The sequence below is a fragment of the Haemaphysalis longicornis genome, unplaced genomic scaffold (assembly GCF_048455015.1).
Source record: "Haemaphysalis longicornis isolate Haplotype H1 unplaced genomic scaffold, Haemaphysalis longicornis Haplotype H1 scaffold_10, whole genome shotgun sequence".
In the NCBI taxonomy this organism is placed as follows: Eukaryota; Metazoa; Arthropoda; class Arachnida; order Ixodida; family Ixodidae; genus Haemaphysalis; species Haemaphysalis longicornis.
Window position 1 is genome coordinate 24,667,190 of NW_027526204.1, and position 20,094 is coordinate 24,687,283.

At 46.4% G+C, this 20,094-nt stretch overlaps 1 protein-coding gene across 2 annotated transcripts in view; it reads right to left on the reverse strand.

Moving 5' to 3' along the window:
- LOC144158302 (uncharacterized) overlaps positions 1-20,094 on the reverse strand; it is a 141,664-nt gene that overhangs the window by 4,769 nt on the left and 116,801 nt on the right. The window contains exons 3-6 of one of the 2 annotated variants that reach the window (XM_077689110.1): positions 18,717-18,849; positions 7,526-7,675; positions 7,398-7,460; positions 5,615-5,741 (exon numbers count right to left, since the gene is read on the reverse strand). The exons of the other annotated variant lie outside the window; for it this stretch is intronic. Coding sequence (XP_077545236.1) covers positions 5,615-5,741; positions 7,398-7,460; positions 7,526-7,628 — 293 coding nt within the window. The 5' untranslated portion in view covers positions 7,629-7,675; positions 18,717-18,849. The remainder of the gene's footprint in view (positions 1-5,614; positions 5,742-7,397; positions 7,461-7,525; positions 7,676-18,716; positions 18,850-20,094) is intronic. 2 annotated transcript variants of the gene reach the window in all.

Below are 20,094 nucleotides of genomic sequence, written 5' to 3' on the forward strand. Positions count from 1 at the left end.
TTAACAGAAAATGTGGCAGCAGGTTATATATCCATTGCAAGTACAGTGCTTCAAATTTCCTTTCCATAAACGAAAACTTTATTTAGGCCATACTAATTCTTCTCCGGTAGTGGGAATTATGTATGTTATTAAAGAAATATTTATACTTTACTCATTCTGTGTACACAAATACATAAACAATAAGGGCTTGATATAGGTGATTTTAAGTTTGATTAGTTCATTTTCTGGGGCAATATGAAAGTTAATTAAAACCTCCAAAACAGTGTGGCTTACTTATACAGAAAACATAGCAGGGTCATTCCACATGAAACATCCCAGCGCCAAGATCAGCCATTGCCAATTTTGTCGAAAGAATTTCTGCTAGTTGCCAATTACGTACCGGAGGCCCACACACCGAGCATTTTCGTCAAAAAATTTTTGCATTCATGTGAGCACTCCTTGAAGTTTGTGCAAACAAGAAAAATGTGGTTGAACATAATAAATTTATATAAATAAACCACATAGAATGAAAAATGTTGTAGAACATTCATCTTGCCTTGCTGTTTGATGCCGCACCGCAAGAATTTTTAGTGTTGTATTTGTTAAAAACGCAAGAAATGGTGTGCTTTCAGAATTTTTTGCAAAGGCATCATAAAGCTTCAGCCCTGATATTTTCACTGTGATATTGATATATTCCTTGAGGGTCTACTGAAAATATTTAAGGTTGATTACAGACTACTTTTTAGGCCAGTTGATTACAAGAATGTTAAAAAATGAGTTTTTCTCCAATCTTCAGACCTACATGAAGCACCAAATCGTAACCGGTAAAATTACTTGGGACAGCTCGTTATACGCACCCAACATTTAGCGTTTCGTTCAGAAAATCGCAGTCGTGTATATTTCGTTGGAGGCAAGAATTTTTTTTAGAGTGTGCAATTAGCCGCACTTATGTCCACTACTGAAGTGTGTCCCCAGCTCGGAATGCCTACATGCCTACGAAATTTTATGTGGCAGGCATGCGCACACCTGGCTCTCTGCTAAATGAACATTGTTTGCCACTTGACACCACAAAAATACACCATAAACAGCATATTTCGGCTAATTTTCCACTTTTTAATTAATGGGTCTATGCACAGTCAACTACAGGAAGTGAAGCGAGCCTGATCTGATAGTCTGATGTGAAGGAACAAGAATCACAGAGTCGTTTTTCCCTCTGCACCACATTCAACCTGGCTCACAGACATCACGGCAGGATACCTCCTACAGCAAACACGAAATTTTTAGCCACTTGTCTCTTTTGCCTTTTGTTTTTTATCCACAGTGGTTCAACTCTTCCCCAGTTGAATAGTTAGCATCAAAGAAACCAGCCTAGTTGTTCATTTTTGGTTGTTTACCTGAATTTTTTTGGAGCTTGAGTAGGATTTAATGGGAATGTGAAGTGTTGAACGCGTAGCTGGTTGAAGTGATGTGTTTCTCTGACTGGAATTGCCACAGCTAATCGTGAACCAAGCTGAGCTCTTGTTCCTTGTTTTAAAACATCGCAGCCAGATTAGTTATTTGTTTGAAATCGTCTTTACCCCGGCATGTGGGTCCTTTGGCATTATTCTGATCCTGAAAAGGTCTCAATCTCTGGATACTTGCTCTCACTGCAAGACCTTTGAGTGTGCCTCTGATGTCATCACATGCACTTTAGCCGTGTGGTGTGGCAAAGAAATTCCATTCTGCTGACAGTTTACACTCCACTTCGTGGCAGCAGAGATTCACGAAGTTCTCTTCTGTCAGAGAAATAATAAATTTTGTAGCAGACGCAGATCTTGTTTTCACATGCACTTTAGCCGTGTGGTGTGGCAAAGAAATTCCATTCTGCTGACAGTTTACACTCCACTTGTGGTAGCAGAGATTCACGAAGTTCTCTTCTGTCAGATAAATAATAAATTTTGTAGCTGATGCAGATCTTGTTTGTTTAGCAAGCACTGTGCTCGGAAACGTGTGTACTGCAACTGTGCCATGCTCCAAACAGTCAGAAATAACTGCACAAGTGTACAGAAACCTCTGCAGGTGCGGTTTCCTGCTTGCCAAATTATGTAGCTACGGGGTGTAGTTGAACCTGTGAGTTGACGCAGTGGTATGACTGTGGCGCGTACTGAACTATAGAGCTATATATTCTGCATACTTCATCACTATGATGGTCCCGTGGAGAGTTCAGTTGGCTATAAGGTATCGGAAGTAGCTGGCTTGCTGCTGTAGCTGCTGTAGCTGCTGCTGTAGCTGCAAGTAGCTGACAATAAGATGGTTCAACATGTCCATGAACTTTGCTGAAAATTCTTCAGGCATCAAAACAATGGTCTCAGCATTACAATGTTTTCCACTGATCCCTTGGTGGACGTGTGTCATCCTTAATCCTGAAGACGTCAGACAGACTTTGCTATAGTAGTGTCTCTGTGCAAGCCATACCTGAGCAGGCTGGGCAATTGCCGAAAATGCAGTATTCATTATCAAGGTGGCATGATGTCGTAGCCAAAACTTCTTCAGTTGTCTCATTGAGGTTACTAGAGTGGAGCATTATTTAAACTACCAGTGATACATTCAGATATATAGGGTGAGTGTACTGCTTCCACCAGGGTAAACGCAGCATCGAGGGCGCAAAGCTGGGAATATTGCGAAGCCACACTTTAAATCAGGCGCCCCCTTCCACTGATCATGCAACTCTTTTGGTTCATCAACAACAGTCGCTTTTGGGGGCCTTGAAGTGTGTCCTTTTTGCCTGATAGACTAATGCTCTAATTGATGCCTTCATTTCTTCGGAGATTCGGAGCACGATCGAGAGAATATCAGCACGCCCGGAAACAAAAACGAACAACAGCTGCAACCCGGAGACACGCAGAAAACTACAATTGATGGCCACGGCCGCACCTAGAAGCCCCGAGCTCCCTATGAGGATGACGCAGCCCCGGCTTAGTTTTATTCCTGAGAACCAGAGGGGACACCAAGACGCAATGCGAGTGCTTATGTTCCATTTTGCTTTCTCACGTGTACGTGACTTCGCGTAGCGAGTCACCTTACGACAGTGAACCGCGTCAGATGTTCTCTTCCCGTGCTCCTCTGTCCTGGTCTATATGTAACCTCAGCTTTTCTGATCAACTAAACATTTTTTTTCTACGTAGTCTTTCAAGCCATGACCTAGTTAACCGTACAGATAAGTTGAGTAATCACGAGTAGTACAAATGGAGTACTCATGAGTACAGATCGAGTACTGATGAGTACAGATTGAGTACTCATAGGTACACATGAAGTAGTCATGAGTACAGATTGAGTGCGATGACTCGTGCGTACAGATGAGGCGAGTACTCACGAGTACGAATACTCGTAAGGACAAATGAGTTTGAGTGCAAGCGAGTACGATCAGAAATGAGTAGGTGATGAGTGAGTACGAGTGATTTTGAGAATAGACGACCTTTTCGAGACTGAGTTTGATTGAGTACAGTGTGAATGAAAAAAACGGTGACTGAGTTTGAGTGAGGTCTTTGTTTTGCCGACCTATGCTCACGTCCCTGTAGGGTACCATATTTACTCAAATCGAGGCAGATGTTTTTTTCAAAAACACGATGTGCGAAAGTGGGGGGGTCGGCTTAGATACAGGTACCATGGCTTGAGCACTAAAGGGCCGGCCGGGCCAGCGCCGTGATGGCTCGCCATGCACCAATCTCAGGCTGCCATGTGCAGGCAGTTCTGCATGCGTGCCCGAGGCTCATTTTCGCAACATTCTACGGTAGCTGCATGGTGAAGTGGTCCCAACAGCTACACTGGCAAACTGCATCGTCGGCTTCCTACCGTCCATTATTCAGAACTCTCGCAGTCCCCAGTTCATGCAGCAAGGATCGTCAAACCGGCAAGCTTACGCGCCGGCAAGCTTTCACATCGGTAAAGGTGGATCGTGTCCCGTGATTACGGCGCCGTTGATGGCCTGCGCTTGGACACCCTCTCCTCACTTCCTCTCGCTTGGCGCGGTGGCACGAGCGCGGAGTTTGCAGTTTTCTCGAAGTGATCGTTTGGAGTAGTCATGGTGGTAGAGTTTTGAAAGTGTCGCACCTTCACCGCGTGTTCGTGAAACGCCTGTGCCACCTACCTGTTTTTGAGAAGCGATAGCACCAACCAAGTGGTACTACTATAGTGCGGCCTTTAAGGGAAAGGTTGGTTTGCACATGGAGAAGACTTCAAACCTGCAAGCGCAGACCGAGTTCAGTGTGAACAAAAAGAATGTGCAACAATGGCGCAAACAACAGGTCGAACTTTTCAGCTGTGCAGCAAGCCGCGTAGCGTTGCTGAGTTTTCAGGGAACAAAGGGAAGCGGGAAGGCCCGTGACCACAGAGATTATCCAGGCGAAAGCCAGGGAAGCTGCCAGTATGAAGGGTGTCGCAGGAGCCACTTTTAAAGCAAGCAGGGGCTGGGCAACACGCTTCATGAAACGATTTGGGTTCAGCCTGAGATGACGAACCTCCGTATGCCAGAAGCTTCCCGCTGACTTCGAGGAGAAACTTGTCAAGTTTCAGCGCTACGTGATGGACAGATGGCGGGAAAAGGACTACCAACTGGAGCAAATTGCAAACGCCTACCAGATTCTGGTGTTCTTCCACATGCTAATGGCATACACTGTGAACAGAAAGAATGCGAAAAAAGTCAAACTTAGGACGACGGGTGACGAAAAGCAGCGAACGACAGTAATGTTGTGCTGCCCCACCAATTGACAAAAACAGCCCCCATAGATAATATTTAAACGCAAGACTCTACCCTGCGGGTGAAAAGTTTCCCAGAAATGTTGTTGTGCACGTTCACGACAAAGGTTGGATGTCCAACGGCCTGATCGAGGACTGGGTGAAAACGGTTTGGGAACGCCGTCCAGGGGCCGCGCTGTGCAAGCATTCACTAGTCCTTGATTTCTACCGCGGCGATCTGACTGACGGTGTGAAGACCACGCTTTCTTGTGCTTGACAGACATCGCATTATTCCCTGATGGCATGACTAACCAACCCCAACCCCTTGACGTCGCTATTAATAAGCCCTTTAAAGATACGCTTTGCAAGCACTATACCAACTGGCTTACGTCGGAAGAACATCAGTTCACCCCAACCGGGCGCATCAAGCGTGCGTTGCTCGGCCAGCTGGCGAACTGGATTTCCGCAGTGTGGAACGAAATACCGGATGAAGCAATCATTAGAGCTTTAAAGAAGTATTTCAAACGCAATGGACAGAAGCGAGGATGATGCCCTCTGGAATGAACTCAACAAAAAGGACCGACAAAGATGACTACGACGATAACGAATAAAGTAACGTGCGGGCCTACGGAGTGTGCGCGTTTGGCCTCCATTCGAGGTAAGTTTCATTTTGGGAGGGCCTTGCAAATTGGGGGGATTGGCCTGCAATCGAGGGTGGCCAGGATTCGAGTAAATACGGTAGGTTTGAATGTTTCCTCTGGTGTTCCACAGGTTGCTGGCAATTTTCATTTTTATTTGTACATAAGCCCGCTTAACTAGATTTTTTGCAGCACATCTCTTCCACTCATCAAAATAAGCCAGGCACTGAATAGCGTCCATGTGCTACAAGCAACAACCTTGCAAGCATTGGCAATTAACCTACCCTGTGTTGCCTGAATGTTGGCGGCAGGAGCAGATGCGAAGTCCAGTTTTCGCCACTGGGTCGGCATTGTCTCGAGAAGCACGGAATTTTTTCAAGGCACATGCCTGGCCATTGTTCACTTCCAGAACTGAAACAAATCGAAAGTCATAGCAGCTAGAGCAACAACTGTTGTAGCAATTTTAGACAGACCCAATTCTCGCATGTACGACATGTGTTTGTCTTTTTCGAGGGGCACTTGCTGATGGTTTGGACCCGTTTTAAGCTTCTATGTAAAGTTTATTGGTGCAGCGATAAATGCCCAGACAGTGTTAAATGGCCAAAGGCATAAATGATACCACTAAATGCTTGAAAGTTTGAGAACGCCCTAGTGAACATTAGTGAAGCAAATGAAAATGGTGAGATGTGTTGAGCTGCTACCTTTAAAATGCTCAATCACACTTCTTTGTATTAGGTATGTAGTTGACTTAACCAGACTTTTTTCAACACCAGTCTATTTTACTGCAACCGCATGGTAGCTGCTACTTTAAATAATGCCATTTCTTCAATGTTTTTCCAAATCCATACACACAAGTTTCCATCAATGGTGCAAGCAAATTTTGTTTCACGCTGCGGCGACCCAGTTCGCCAGCTGGCCGAGCCACGCACGCTTGATGCGCCCGGTTGGGGTGAACTGATGTTCTTCCGACATAAGCCACTCGGTGAAGTGCTTGCAATGTGCTTGCTGGTACTATTCAATTTCTTCGAACATTTCAACTTTTTAAGCAGTTTACATTCAGCTGCAGCTTGTGCAAAAGCACAAAGTGGACCTGAGTCTAGAAAAGTAAATGCAAAAAACCAAAACCAAGTTGCCTTACTTCTACATTATCTTGTGAAAGTTATTGATTCACCTCAATAACCTCGCCAGCAAAAACATTTTAAGAGAACATGCAATTTTTCCCAAAGAGATAGAGTAACAGGAAGTAAATGTGCACTTCAGTTTTCCCGGAGTTTCTTTTCAGGTGGATTGGAAGCCCAAACTTCTCGCATGATAATGGCAATCTGAGCGCCAGATGAAGTTCAGTAGGCATCATGTTTGAAGCCCTACATTGGCAAGTGGTATTACATTTACGAAGCTTAGCACACAAAGGGTACTAATAGGTAATAAGGAACTGTCACGAATGCCTACAGCCAAGTTTCTTAGTACTCAATCTTCGAAACGTTGAGCTGACCTGATTTCATGGCTATCTGTATTTCATTCATTTGTTCAAGCAGTGTCTACAGGTTAAAAGTGAAAGAAATCACCTGCAGACTTAGCAGCGTGTCGTCAGAGCCGAAATAAGGAAATGCATAAGCAGAAGGATACAGACCAAGCGGCACTTTTAACCCAGTTTTGTTGACCCAAAATGCTGTCAAACCAGAAACCTCTTCAAACAAAAGAGCAAGAATTTGAGACATCTGGTACTTCACATCGAAAGACAGAAAGAAAAATAAAGACACGTGTTTGCCTGAGCAAGCAGTGTAGGTCTCTCTGTCCCATTTGGTTGGCTGTTCTTTCCACTTTAGTCAAAGTGTGGTCCATGTGTTGGGACTACAGAACGGTAAGGTAGTTAAACAATGTTTGCAACTCACTTCAATCTACCCTTAAACTCTAACCATGAACATATTTTCGTAGCGTCTAAATAGCCCCATGAGCTCACGAAAAAAAAGTTGGTCAAAACATTATTGAGAATGTATGCACCAATAAATTCTTTTGCACGTAGGCTGCCCTAAACTGGAACATTTCAATGAAATCCCAAATCCTAACCTGAGAATTCCTCTTCTGTTTGGGAGCTGGTGTTCATAAGGAACGTCACACCACACTGCATACCTGGAAAAGAAATTCACATTCAAAAATGCTTTCCCACTAGCAGTAACACAGAGTAGGGAAAGTACCAATGGTACTAGTGGTGACCGTCACTTGTGTTTCTCGGCTGCAGGATACATCCCGGTTGTGATCTGCATCCCTTGAGAGCGCCATGACGCTGCCCTCAAGCATTGATTATGATGCACGTGGCGTGCTTTCTGTTGGCGTAGTAGTGTATTCTGGAAGCAAAAGAAAGCCACCACTGCAATGTTACACAATCATACTAAACACCAAGTGTGCTGGCAATGAGACAATTGCTGTAATACTTTTCAGTGGAAAATTGCATCCACCCAATTTAACTCCTCTGAAATATCTTTTTGAAACAGATAAATAGTTAAAGAGAGTGGATTCCTTGTTGCAAAAAACAACTCATGAACCATGCATTCATTTTTGAATCCCTGCAACATGGTAATGCAGGAACTATCCCATGCCATTGCTATGCATGCACCGTACATGTGTTGCAGTTCCGTCTTGCAGGCACAAATCCTCCAGGCTCTGCTGATAGGACAAAAATGGATAAAATTTCTTTTCATGAAAGCTGTACTGGTGAGTAGCAGAGACAAGTTTAACACAGCGTTATTCCTAGAAGACAAGTCTGTGAACTCTGTTATTGTGCCCCTAAGGCTGGCTTCCAAGTCCTGCCTACCTGGATTTCAATCAGCTTGCAATCAGAAGTGAGATCCAAACCGTCTAGACAGCTGCCTTTAGTTTAAGATGTGCAATACCTACTGCCACTTTAGGACTTATCCCCTGTAAGGTATCAAGAACTTTATATTGACAACACGATTTGTAAAAGCCAGGAATACTTCACGTATAATGAAATCACGACAGATGATTTTTGTGAGCTGGGTGAAGAGGTATAGCCAGCATGCAAATGCATACAGTTCGTTCTGATCTAAAGGGGACATGAAGACAACATAAGTCTTGATTCAATACTCGGTTCTCAATCGCAGTGCAGTGTTGCTCTTTTTGCTTTTGTTGCTTCAAACTTTTATTATTTAAACTGAGACAGCTTTTCCTTATGGTTAGAATTTATGAGCTCTTAGTGTAAGTGCACCTCCCACTCAGGTAAGTGGAAGCCCGGTTGCTCGCCGCAAGATGAGTCCCTCACTGCACAGTTCCAGACGATGTCAGTGTAATCTATGTGTGACAGGCCGCAGTTGCTCAGTGGCTAAGGCATTGTGCTGCTGAGCACGAGGACGCCGGTTCAATTACCGGCCGTGGCGGCCGCTTTTCTGATGGAGGCGAAAAGGAAAAACGCCAGTGTGTACGAGATTTCGGTGCATGTTAAAGATCCTCAGGTGGTTAAAATTAATCTGGAGCCCTCCACTACGACGTGCCTCATTCCCTGCATTGCATCGGCGCATTGAACCCTACAATCAAATCAATATTCTATGTGTGCCCTGGTTTCTGTTTCGAGGCACTTTCTTGGGGCTTGATTAAATGACATCGGTCCAGGGTTTTCCGGAGGGATAGTGCGGCCACTCAGTTGGTCGAATTCCATGGCCTCTTGGCGCTAGGAGTGGGGCTCTGGGAGTGGGAGATCTGCGCCCGCCGGCGTGGCCGGAGGCAGCAGTATACGCCTCAAGCGTGGCCTGTACAGGCGCCACTGAAATTCCCCTAGCAGCCCGTTTCGAAAGCAGCCGCAGGAGTTGCCGGCCCGCTCCCCACTGTCACCGTTGCTTTCGGGGCCTGTTCATGACCAAGATTTACCATTTGCAGGCGTTGGAAATACATATTTATGTGGAGCAGTCACTCTGTTTGCAAATGTGGTGTGTTTACGAGAGTGTAAATCAGTGTCACGCGATCTTAGCCTGGTACATTCAGTCTGTACAAGCGCCAAGTATGCATCACAGGTCGGCGTCGCGAAACCGGGATATGCATATGGAGGTCATTGATTCCACTGCCCTGAAATTTACTAACAGTGTCTCCGTAAGCATAATATCCCCAGGTGGTCTTGCCATGGCTACACACTATGATGTACATCAGTTTTGTGCACTTATATAACCTAGTGGAACGCTCATACCTGACAGCACGCCAGTTATGCATGCCAATATCATGCCTCATATATTGATCACTACCCTAGACATAAATTTCCCGAACATTCTACGAAATAAGTACGATAGATAATCCAAAATTATACCCTGGATCAGCGCACGACAAAAAAAAATAATTCTGGGGTATCTTGTCGTGAGCTGAGTGCCCGCAAACATTCATATATGTTACATATGCCCTCCGCGAGCAGGCCGGAGAAGGCCATCTACAGTAATTCCCGTTCGTGACTAAACGTTTCTTCGAAGCATAGCCATATGAAGCACGGAGCCTGCAGAATCAAGCACAAACGGAAATCAGAAGGCCTTATCAGATATTCCACTCTTCTAACGACACCTTTTATCAGATTTGAACTTGTATACCTCAAGAAATGCGTTCACCGAGGGATCAGCTGTTAGTTGAAGTCTAAAAACTAGAGTGACGTGAATGAGTAGCTCATGTGTGTGATTACTAAAACGTTCTTTCCTTGATTTCGTTCCGCAATCATACATAACGATACGTAAGTGTCCCGCTCCTTTCCCCCCCTCCCCATGTCTCACGAAATAGCAGTGCATTTCGCACACTAGTTGGTCTCCTAAGTCTTACCCGGCTTAAGTTTATACGAACGTCTTTAGCATTTGAGAAGCTGCACTGAGTTTTTTTTTTTCATTTCTGTGCGAGCTGTGTTGTTTCTTTCGGACTTGCAGACCATTAATTTTTCAGTGGTTTAATTCACTTTTCTTGGTTCTTGCTATAAGGCATGAGTTCACATCTTTCACGATGCCGAGCCTTGGAATATACTTAACATTTTCGCGTGGCTTATATTCTTATAAAAGGCACAAGTTATTATCAGGTATTGGGTAATCACATCCCCGAAATATATTTTTCTACGACGCCTATATTATTAATGAGGCTGCATTTGTTGTCTGCGCTACAAAACAAAACACACCTCTCACTGTGCGAGTACCAGGTTTAAACGAGGCGACCATAAAATTCACTTGTGCCGGACGTATTAGGAGGTGACAGTGGTGGTATGCTGCTGCCGTCGCCGACGCCCGTAACAGCGGCCGAGAAGGACGCAGAGCCGCGTTCCCGGATAGCTATTGTTGGTGTTTGACCACCCTACCAAGACGCAGTGGCTTTTGAAGTGACCTAAACCTAGTGTTTACTTACAGACGTCCCCATAACAAGTTTTTTAGCGCTTGGAAAGGCAAAAAGAAGCGAAAGAGAACCAAAACACTGCATGAGCCCCTATGGGCCACGCAGCACTAATTCCGTCAACTCCTTGGAGAAGCGGCGGCAGGCGGCCCAGCGATCGCAAAGCTTGAGGCGTATAGAACACTTTTGGCGCAGTAGGCTTAGCAGAAGCGTCGCCGCCGCGGAAGTTCAAAGTCGGGTAATTAAGGAGAGAGAGGCCCCCGACAGCACTTGAGGCACCTAAGCGTGATGGTAAAGTCGTTCACATGCCCTTGAGGGTGGCCCGCTGATTTGGAGGTTCAAAGCGGGAGCCCACACAAAATGTGACCGTCTGTGCCGGCCCCCTGGCGGCAAAATTCCGAGTTCTTTGTGATTTTTTTTAGACAATCTGCTGATGAATTAATGCAGCAACGATAAACAAACTGGGTGAAAAAGAGTAGATGACGTCATGCGTTAGGCACAATCTCCTTTCAAAAAGTGCACACTTTAATACCGTGAGTTTGTCACTGAGGCGGAGAGAAACTACATGAGCTATTCGGAACATTCAGCCCCTATAGGTGCCGCCACTAGAAATCCAATATGACGGCTAGAGAAATTGTATGGCTGAGACACACAATTTGTGCGTTCATTTTTTCTCTCGCCTGTTTCTCTGCTTTCTGCCCTAAACAAAGCCATGGATCGCCGACACGAACTAGTACAACCGCACACTCTACTGTTGTTAACATAAACACACACACAGAAATGCTGTTTGGGTGCAGCGACTGCAGCCAGCGCAGCATCCTATAGGGACCGGGCAGCTGGACGGGTGGCGCCACCGCTCGGCGCTCCCCTCGTTAGTGGAATGAGCCGGTGTATTGCACTACAAAGCCTCCCATTGTTTTTGTCGTGTTTGCTTCGGTGGTTTGAATGTTTTGGTGGTGTTGTGAGCGGACATGTGAGATGAAACGAAGTCTAGACAGATGTTTTGGATTCTTAGATGCAGTAACGGCTACGTAAACTTGTCGGAGACTTCTAAATTTAGGTATCGGCTACAATGGCATGAGCGCTGTTTGCAGCAATGTACGCTTGGCTCCACCCCTTCTCAGTACGAATAAAAGTACTATTATAAGTACAGTACACGCTCGTTACAACGCACCCTCTTAATCCGGAAAAAAACGTCCGCTGTAGCCGAAGTATGCAGTATCCAACCGGTGTTGGGGTGGGGGGAGGAGGTATACGAGCGCAAAAGTGCGAACTTTGACCAATACTGGACATAAATGCTACAGACACTATTCTTTCTACGCGCCTGCAGCACCTCTGCACAGCGTTCACGTGGTGGAAAAAATCACCTGAAAACCCTGTTTCCGAAGCTTGGCACCGGGCCTTGGAAGAGGCCTAGCATATGCGGTCGACTGCGTAAAGATGCACGCTAAGTGGAGCAAAGAAAGCAAGAATATAACAAGAAGCAATAACTAACCCGCTATAAAATCAGTCGTGGCCAGCAGAATCAGCTAGGCTCTTTTAAAACCCTTCGTGACAAGGCACCGTTTGTCAAGCAAATCGGATTGCTGCTTGACGTTCCCCCAAGGAAGCTTCCGCATTTCTTACAATTATAGTCTGGGCATTAAAACAGCTGATACGATATAATCCTATGTACAGCTGTAAATGTCCCAAGTTCTACCAGTTGGACTGTGCACGGCCACTGGCAGATTGCACACAATGGATGGGAGCCAACCTCCTACTTTAGGTATTTCTTACCTTTTTGCCCGGACGGAAATCGAACGATGCATGCGTTGGAATAATGAATGCCGAGTTTCACTGAACCTGAGTTCTTTATTACATACAAAAAACCTGTGAAGATGGAGGGCAGACTCGACTCCGAGTGCGCTGTTGTTCAATCCCACCAGCAGCGTTTATCGGCAGTGGCCTTGTTCTTAACGGTTGAACGGACCATCTGCTTAGATAGGCCTGTACTTTTGGCGATGTCGGCCTGTTTTTCGCCGTGTTCGACAGCGTCAATCATGTTTAGTTCAACCATCAGTGAAATCAGCTAGCCTGCCGCTCATGCCGCCGGTCGCACAAAAACATGGAAGTCCATGCACAAAAAAAAAAGACCAGTGGCACTGGCTTGGCTGCGCCAACGTTGCCAGACGTAAGTTTCTTTGCCAAAATAAACAAAAAAAAGCATATCGGGTGCCGGCACCACGGAAGTCTGCTATAAGCATTCAGTCAAAACAATTTTCGCCTAAAATTTAGTCTGTTGTAGCCGATAGTCCGCTATAGCCGGGTTCGTTATGAGCGGAGTGGACTTCACTTAAAATGCATGGGGACCAAACAAACCAACAGAAATGGTCTGTTGTAACCAAAAGTCTGTTGTTGCCAGATCCGCTGTAACGAGCGTAGACTGTATTCATTTCTTCTTAAATGTACTAATGGCTACATAAACTGGTTTGACACTCCTAAGTTTGGGAACGGGCTACACTGAGATGAGTGCTTTTGCAGTGCTCTGCACATGGCTTCGCGCGACCTGAGTAGGAATAAAACTGTTAGGAATATTAGAATTCATTTCTACCACTTTAAATTATAATCACTGGTTTCAATGACTATGGTTTCCACGCCAGCGTTAGCGCTGGGATACCTCTATACATGTGCTTTGAAGAGAAAGGCACTTGCGTATGAGATGGATTACCGTGTAGCCGTAGAAATGTTGCGGTAGTTTACACTTTCTTTCTGTAACCGGGAGCTTTGTGCCTCCGGTTTTGGTGAGCAACACTGTGACAGCATGGGAGCCTGAAAGCCGAAGTGGAACTCCCACGTTTGTGGTGGTCATTTTATGAAGAGCCAAACTTATTAACCACCCAACAGCCCAAGCTACAAACCATCTCTCCTTCCGTACCCGTTTTACCTCCTGCGTGGAATTAAGGCTGGCACTGACAGATAAAAAATATGGTAGTGTTAACGTCAGCCAGTGTTTTTGAATGCTTATGTATTCTTTACAGATTACCTAAAAAAATCGCGTAATGCCTTGTGAAGACAAAAAGGGCGATTAGTTGTCAAAAATATGGGTGCATCAGCACGAGTCCTCCAGCTCAGACACATTTCCAAAATGCTGGAAAAAGTTTAGATTTGGAAAGGGGTGCACGGAACTTCAAAATTGAACAGCGAAATTGAATGGGACATCGTCAAAGTCGGACGCTGTGAACAAAAGACCAAACTGCGTGCTGGTCAAGTTCGAAGCTCAACTAGTGAAAGTTTAAACTCAGAAGGCAACCAAGGAAAGCCATACGAGAAAGCTTTGCTATAAACCATCATCGCCGTTAGACAGAGTAGTGCATGATCTTTCAAGCGGAACGGAATGGCAGCTTGTAAAACTCAGCCACAGCATTCAGTTGTGAATCTGAGTACAGGTTTCGGGCACCCTCCTGTCTCGCATCCTTCAGCCACCCAGGAATTGGTTTTTGAAAAACCATTTACAGTCTACGCTCGTTACAGTGGATCCGGCAACAACGGACTTTCCGTTACAACAGACCATTTCAGTAGGTTTGTCTGGTCCCCATGCATTTTAAATGGAGTCCACTACGCTCATAACGGACCCGGCTAGAGCAGACTATCGGCTACAACAGACTAAATTTTAGGCAAAAATTGTTTCGACTGAACGTTTACAGCGGACTTTCGCGGGGCCAGCACCCGATATGCTTTTTCTTTGCTTAGTTTGGCGAGAAAACTGTTATGTCTGGCAACATTGCGGGCAGCCGGGTTGTTGGCGCAGCCAAGCCAAGCTAGTGCCAGTGACTTTTTTTTGTTTTTTTTTTTTGTGCGACCAGCGGCATAAGCGGCAGGGTAGCTGATTTCACTGTCGAATAAATTAAGCGTAATTATCGCTGTCGAACATGGGGAAAAACAGGCCGACATCGCCAGAAGTACAGGCCTGTCCAAGCAGACGGTCCGCTCTATCGTCAAGAACAAGGCCACTGCCGATAAACGCGACTCCGGTGAGATTGAAAACAGGGCTATCGAATACTCAAAGTTGTGCACCCGGAGGCAAGTCTGCCCTCGTCAGTTTTTTTTATGTAATAAAAAACTCGGGTTCAGTGAAGTTCAGTCTTTATTATTCCCACGCATACATCGTTCCCGTTCCGTTCGGTGAAAAAGGTAAGAAATGCCTCAGGTAGGGGGGTTTCCCATCTATTGTGTGCAATCTGCCAGTAACCGTGCGCCGTCTAACTAGTCTAACTTTCAATTTCACAGCTGTCTGTCATCAGACTATTTCATTACAGCTGTTTCAATGACCAGACTAAAATCGTTAAAAATGTGGAAGCTGCCTCGGGGGAACGTCAGGCAGCGATCCGGTTTGATTGACGAACGGTTTCGGGAAAACCTGCCTCGTCGTGGAGGGATTTAAAAGAGCCTAGCTAATTCAGATGGCCACGACTGATGCTTTATAGCTGTTTAATAATTGCGCCTAGTTATTGCTTTATTTGCTCAGCTTATCATGAGTCTTACACGCTTGACCGCATGCGCTAGGCCTTTTGCAAGTGCCGGTGCTAAGCTTTGGAAATGGTGTTTACGTAATTCTTTGCCCTTGCGCGAACACTATGCAGAGGTGCTGCAGGCGTGCAGAAAGAACAAAGTGTATGTACTATGCATATGCAATATCGTCAAAGTACGCACTTTAGGGCTCATACACCCCCCCCCCACGCCGGATACTGCATACTTCAGCTACAGCGGACGTTTTTTTCCGGATTCAGAGGGTCCGTTGCAACAGGCGTAGACTGTACCAACTAGCCAGCAACCATTGCAATTCTTGTAAAGCGATGCTTCTCCACGACAAGCAATAACGTTCTACTATCATGCGGTATTTATTCTGTAAACGGTTCCCGTGCGCGACGACTGTAGTAAGAGTATTTCTTTGAAATTAAATACGTTTCAGCCGTAGTTAAGGAAGTTACGGAAGCGTTGTTCATTGCAATTTCTTTTTTGAGGTAAATTTTAAAAGGCATCCCCCAACTTTGTCTTTTGCTTGTGCTTGACGCCGTTTAGTGAACTGCCAAAGGCCAGCACCGCAGCATTCCTGGACCTGTTGCACACACCGGCTTTTTTGGTGCATTTAGCTGCAATATACTCCTCGATGCGCGAAACTGCATGCAGGCATGAATAAACGGACTTTCACTTCCAGCTTGACTTCCAGCTTGGTGCATTGAGTGTCGTCTGCTATTTGTAAATACTGAGTATGGGCGTAAATCAGACACATGGCACGCCTTGTAAAGGTCACATCCACGCTGAAGATTTACGATTTGAAAAAAGTTTTTGTGGTTATGTACGCTTTGCAAGCCGCACCGCAGAGAAACGGCAGAAAGCCATGTACAATAACGCTGCGCAGACCGCCACCAGCATTCCACCGACGAGCGGTTCGCCATGAGCAGCGCTGTTCACTGAAGCGACGGAGGTGCCATACAACAGCCGCCCAGTCCCTATACTCTTCCGACAGGTTCCATTGGCGAACACTGTGAAAATGGCGAATAGCCGTTCCTAGCTTTTACCCACATACAGGCTGTGTCAAGCAACACGTCAACATAGGGCGAAAACTGGCAACTACTAATGATCAGAGAACTGAACCTCTACAACCTTTAGTGCAGTGTTTATATCCCTGCTTTTTGAGGTTATGATCCTAGGTTCGAATACAGTTGAACCTCGATATAACGAACCTGGATTTAACGAAATTCGCGATATAACAAATTTTTTCAAGTTTTCTAACAAAATTTTGCTAAATGCATGTATTTTTGTCTCGATTTTACGAAGTAATTTTGTGCGGCGCTTTCGATTTAACGAAGTCACGGCAAGAAAGGAAGAACGAAATTCCGGTCGAGGCACGTTTTATTTTGCCTCTCAGGCCCTACATTGAAAAAATTCAGTGCTCAAATTGACTCTTGAAGGCTCAAATGAAAGAACAGCGGTGAAATCTACGGTTAACAACAATTAAAAGCGAAGAACGAAGCTGCACAAACCGCTAGCGGTCATAGACGGTTTAATAGTGCGGCCACTATTTTGACGTCTCCATCGTTGCCTACGCCAGCGCCCTCTATGCTTAGGCTACCGAAGCCTATTTCAAGCTTTTTTTTTTCAACGCGTCATTGCTCACGGTGCTGCTGCTCTAGGTTGTGCTCGCTGATAACCAAATTAATATTTTGTTCGTGCATCGTTAGGTGAGTTTTGTAAGCAGCATGAGCACTCCAAGAGAAAGAAAAGTGTTCGGAACAAGAGCCTGAGGAAGTTCGGTGAAACTGACAGCCACCGAAGTGTGATGGATGCCATCGATGTTCTGCGGAGGCACGCAGGTGCACACAAATGTTAAGACCTTGTTAGCGCTGTCAGCATACGACCGTCACGTAAAGCCCGCCCTGGTCAAGAAACGCCAAGCACTGCTTACGGACTTCTTCACTACGGCTTGAACATCGAGTGCTGGTGGCAATAAATTGCTCTTTGAACGTGGTCATCTTCGTTTCACCAGCGTTCATTAGACAGCTGCGGTGCGGAGAAATCAGTTTCGTAAGGGCTCAGTGGGCATAAAAGTAATTGCTTAATCTAATTTGGCCGGAAGAATTTTATTTAATGTAAGCTTTCCGCTTTCCGGAGCACGTAAGCGCTGCTCCACACAGTGAAGCGGTCCGCGTGTACTCCGCTGAACTCGCAATCATGGCTTTATCTCGAGTGTTGTGGTTGCATCACGCGCCTATACTGCAGAACCTTTGTACATGAAAAAAGTCTTTCGAAAGTTTCATAGCAGCCTTCCGCTGTTGGCCCGCCGCGCCTAGGCCCCTAAGACTACCACTGAATAGACGAAAAGAGGCGTAACTTCGAACGAGCACCTCGGCGGGGTGAAGTTCACGGGACATGGACGCGGGCGCGGGTTCAATTGACTATATCAGCGGCATTTAGTAGTGACCGAAATGAAAAAACAAAAAGTGGAAACCTAGTCTGCTATCATATTTAATGAGGCGTTGCGGAAAAAGCACCGGTTTTACGATGACACATGAACTACCGTCGGCTATCCGAATTCCATTGCCCAAGTGTTGAAACTCTTAATTCACACAATTTTCGCGGCCAGTTTTAGTACAAATTTCGCTTTAATTGGAGAGGTAACTGCAAATCAGCTGTTGCCTGGCGAGGGCCAAAGTGTTAAAACCCCAATAACTGGTTAAATGAACTGTAAAATCGAAACCTCGATTTTACGAAATTCTCGATTTAACGAAATTTGCGGCCCCAAGTACGACTTCGTTATATCGAGGTTTAACTGTATACCTGGTATTTACTGTCCCGCTCCCCCCACCCCCACCCTTTCTTTTTGCCTGTGGCTAGTGCTTCAGGCTAGCCACACCCGACGCTTGCATCGCCACTATGCATTGCTTCCCCTTCGGGCTCATTCTGTTTCGGAGCAGATGGCTCAACCCGAGGCCGTTACTTAAATGTATATTTATTAGGAGACGAACGCATGCTCAGGTTCGGAAAAGTTTGCTCGGGGAGTGCGAACGCGGTCAAGCGTACGGCGAAAAAAATTCTTGACGGCACGAATTCTCGACGACACGCTGGCACGTGAACTTCATAGAACTGCTAAGTCACGTATTTGCCCTCAATGCATCGCCCCTCAACTACCGCCTTAAACTCATCTTACGTATTACATAGGAGTCCCCACGATTCTAGCGTCGCTGTCGCGGCGGTGCTGCCAAGAGCACATTGTGAGATTTTGCTTCAAAAGTCCGCTCCCAATAACTGTCGCAGGTTTCGTGACTACGGCGCGCGAAAAATAAGCTGAAATCAGCGCTGCAGGGAACAGAGTTTGGACGAATTTTGCGCCGTCAGTGTTCAACCGTTGTACACGGCACTCCGCTTAAGTATGACCCCGCCTGAAAACATCGGCGGCCGTGGGGGGGCCGTCATTGCAGTGAGTGTGTGGAAAAGAGACCGGTGGGCAGGAGACGCGGAGAGCACGACAGGGCAAGGCACAACACGACAAACCTTTCCAGAAGTGCCTCTCGGACCCACGGAGATCGTTGGTACTGGCAAGATCACAGGCAGTTCCGGCAGCTTCTCACGTTTGACCGCGGGCAGTGAGGCACTGGCACGAGCCCCTCTCTCGAACGGCACATTCCTGCGGAGAAACACTCTCATACAAGCACACCCGATCATCAGCAGTAAAATATTACACCCAACACTACGCAACGCGAAATGAGCATCGACAATCGCTAACACCCTTCGTTTACAATGTCAGGTCCATAGTACGTTGTCCGACGGCTCCATCGCCTGGCAGTAGATTGCCACTGCAGATGCGTGGCGCCATAAGCCGTATGGTGCCGTGCCATACGGTGTGGTGCCGTATGATGGTTAATAAACTTCCAGCTATGTTAACTCAATTTCCACAATTTTATCTAGGCCTTGGACTAACGTGTAGCAGTATTTCAACATTACAGTGGCAAGCGGTCGTATATTCAATAGAACTGGACGGCACTCCAAAAAAAAAAAAATGTTGACGCGCTTGCAGCGTTGTTTTCGCCGGTCAGACACCAAACGTCACTCAATCAAGAGGTGGCTGCAAGACTAAGTACAAGGTTTTTTTCAAAACTACCGCGTTGTTCGCCTGTGCGCCGCGTCGGAGTTCCCGCTGTTTTGGCCTCGTTAAAGTCGTCGGCGGGGACGAAGGCCTGGAAGTGCAGCTCACGCTGGTGCACTAGTGAGCCCGGACAAGACTTGGTGTGCCTTTCGAGGCTTCCGCGGATCGCCGAGGAACGTCTGTGTGAGCATCCCGACAGCTCCCGAAAGGGTTGTGTGCCGGCATTCGCTCGTCATCGTGCCTTCTGCCTCGAGGTCGATCCCGAACCTGGTTGGTGTGCAGTGCCAGTAGCGGGGCATGACGGGCTCCGTGTCTTTTGGGAGTGGCGTTCGTCTGTTTCGCCCACGAGCGACTCGCAGCTGCAGCCCACAGTAGGGTACGTTCTTTGCCGTGGCTGCAGAGCAGTGGCGCCGACCATTGCCTTTGCAGCCTCGTCTGCCGAGGGCCCTTTCGAGGTGATCCTACGTCAGCCACGCTCACGAAACATGCTGCAGTTATGTTATGGTAACTAGAACATCGTTCATCGCTTACGTCAGAAAATGTAACGGCAAAAGCCACGGGAGGAAGTAACCACAACCGTTTGTTTAAGTTAGTCAGCTCGTGGCGCGGGGAGATGCCGTTTGGGAAAGTAGCCCACGCCCCTTTCAAACGCTTGGCATCTCACAATGCCACTGTTGAAGCAGCTTCCCCCTCAGTCCACCAGCTACGTCTGAAGAGGTGCGTCTGCCTCTCTGACCCTTCTGGGGCCGCCCGCAGTTGTTTTGAATCGGAGTGGCATGATGTATG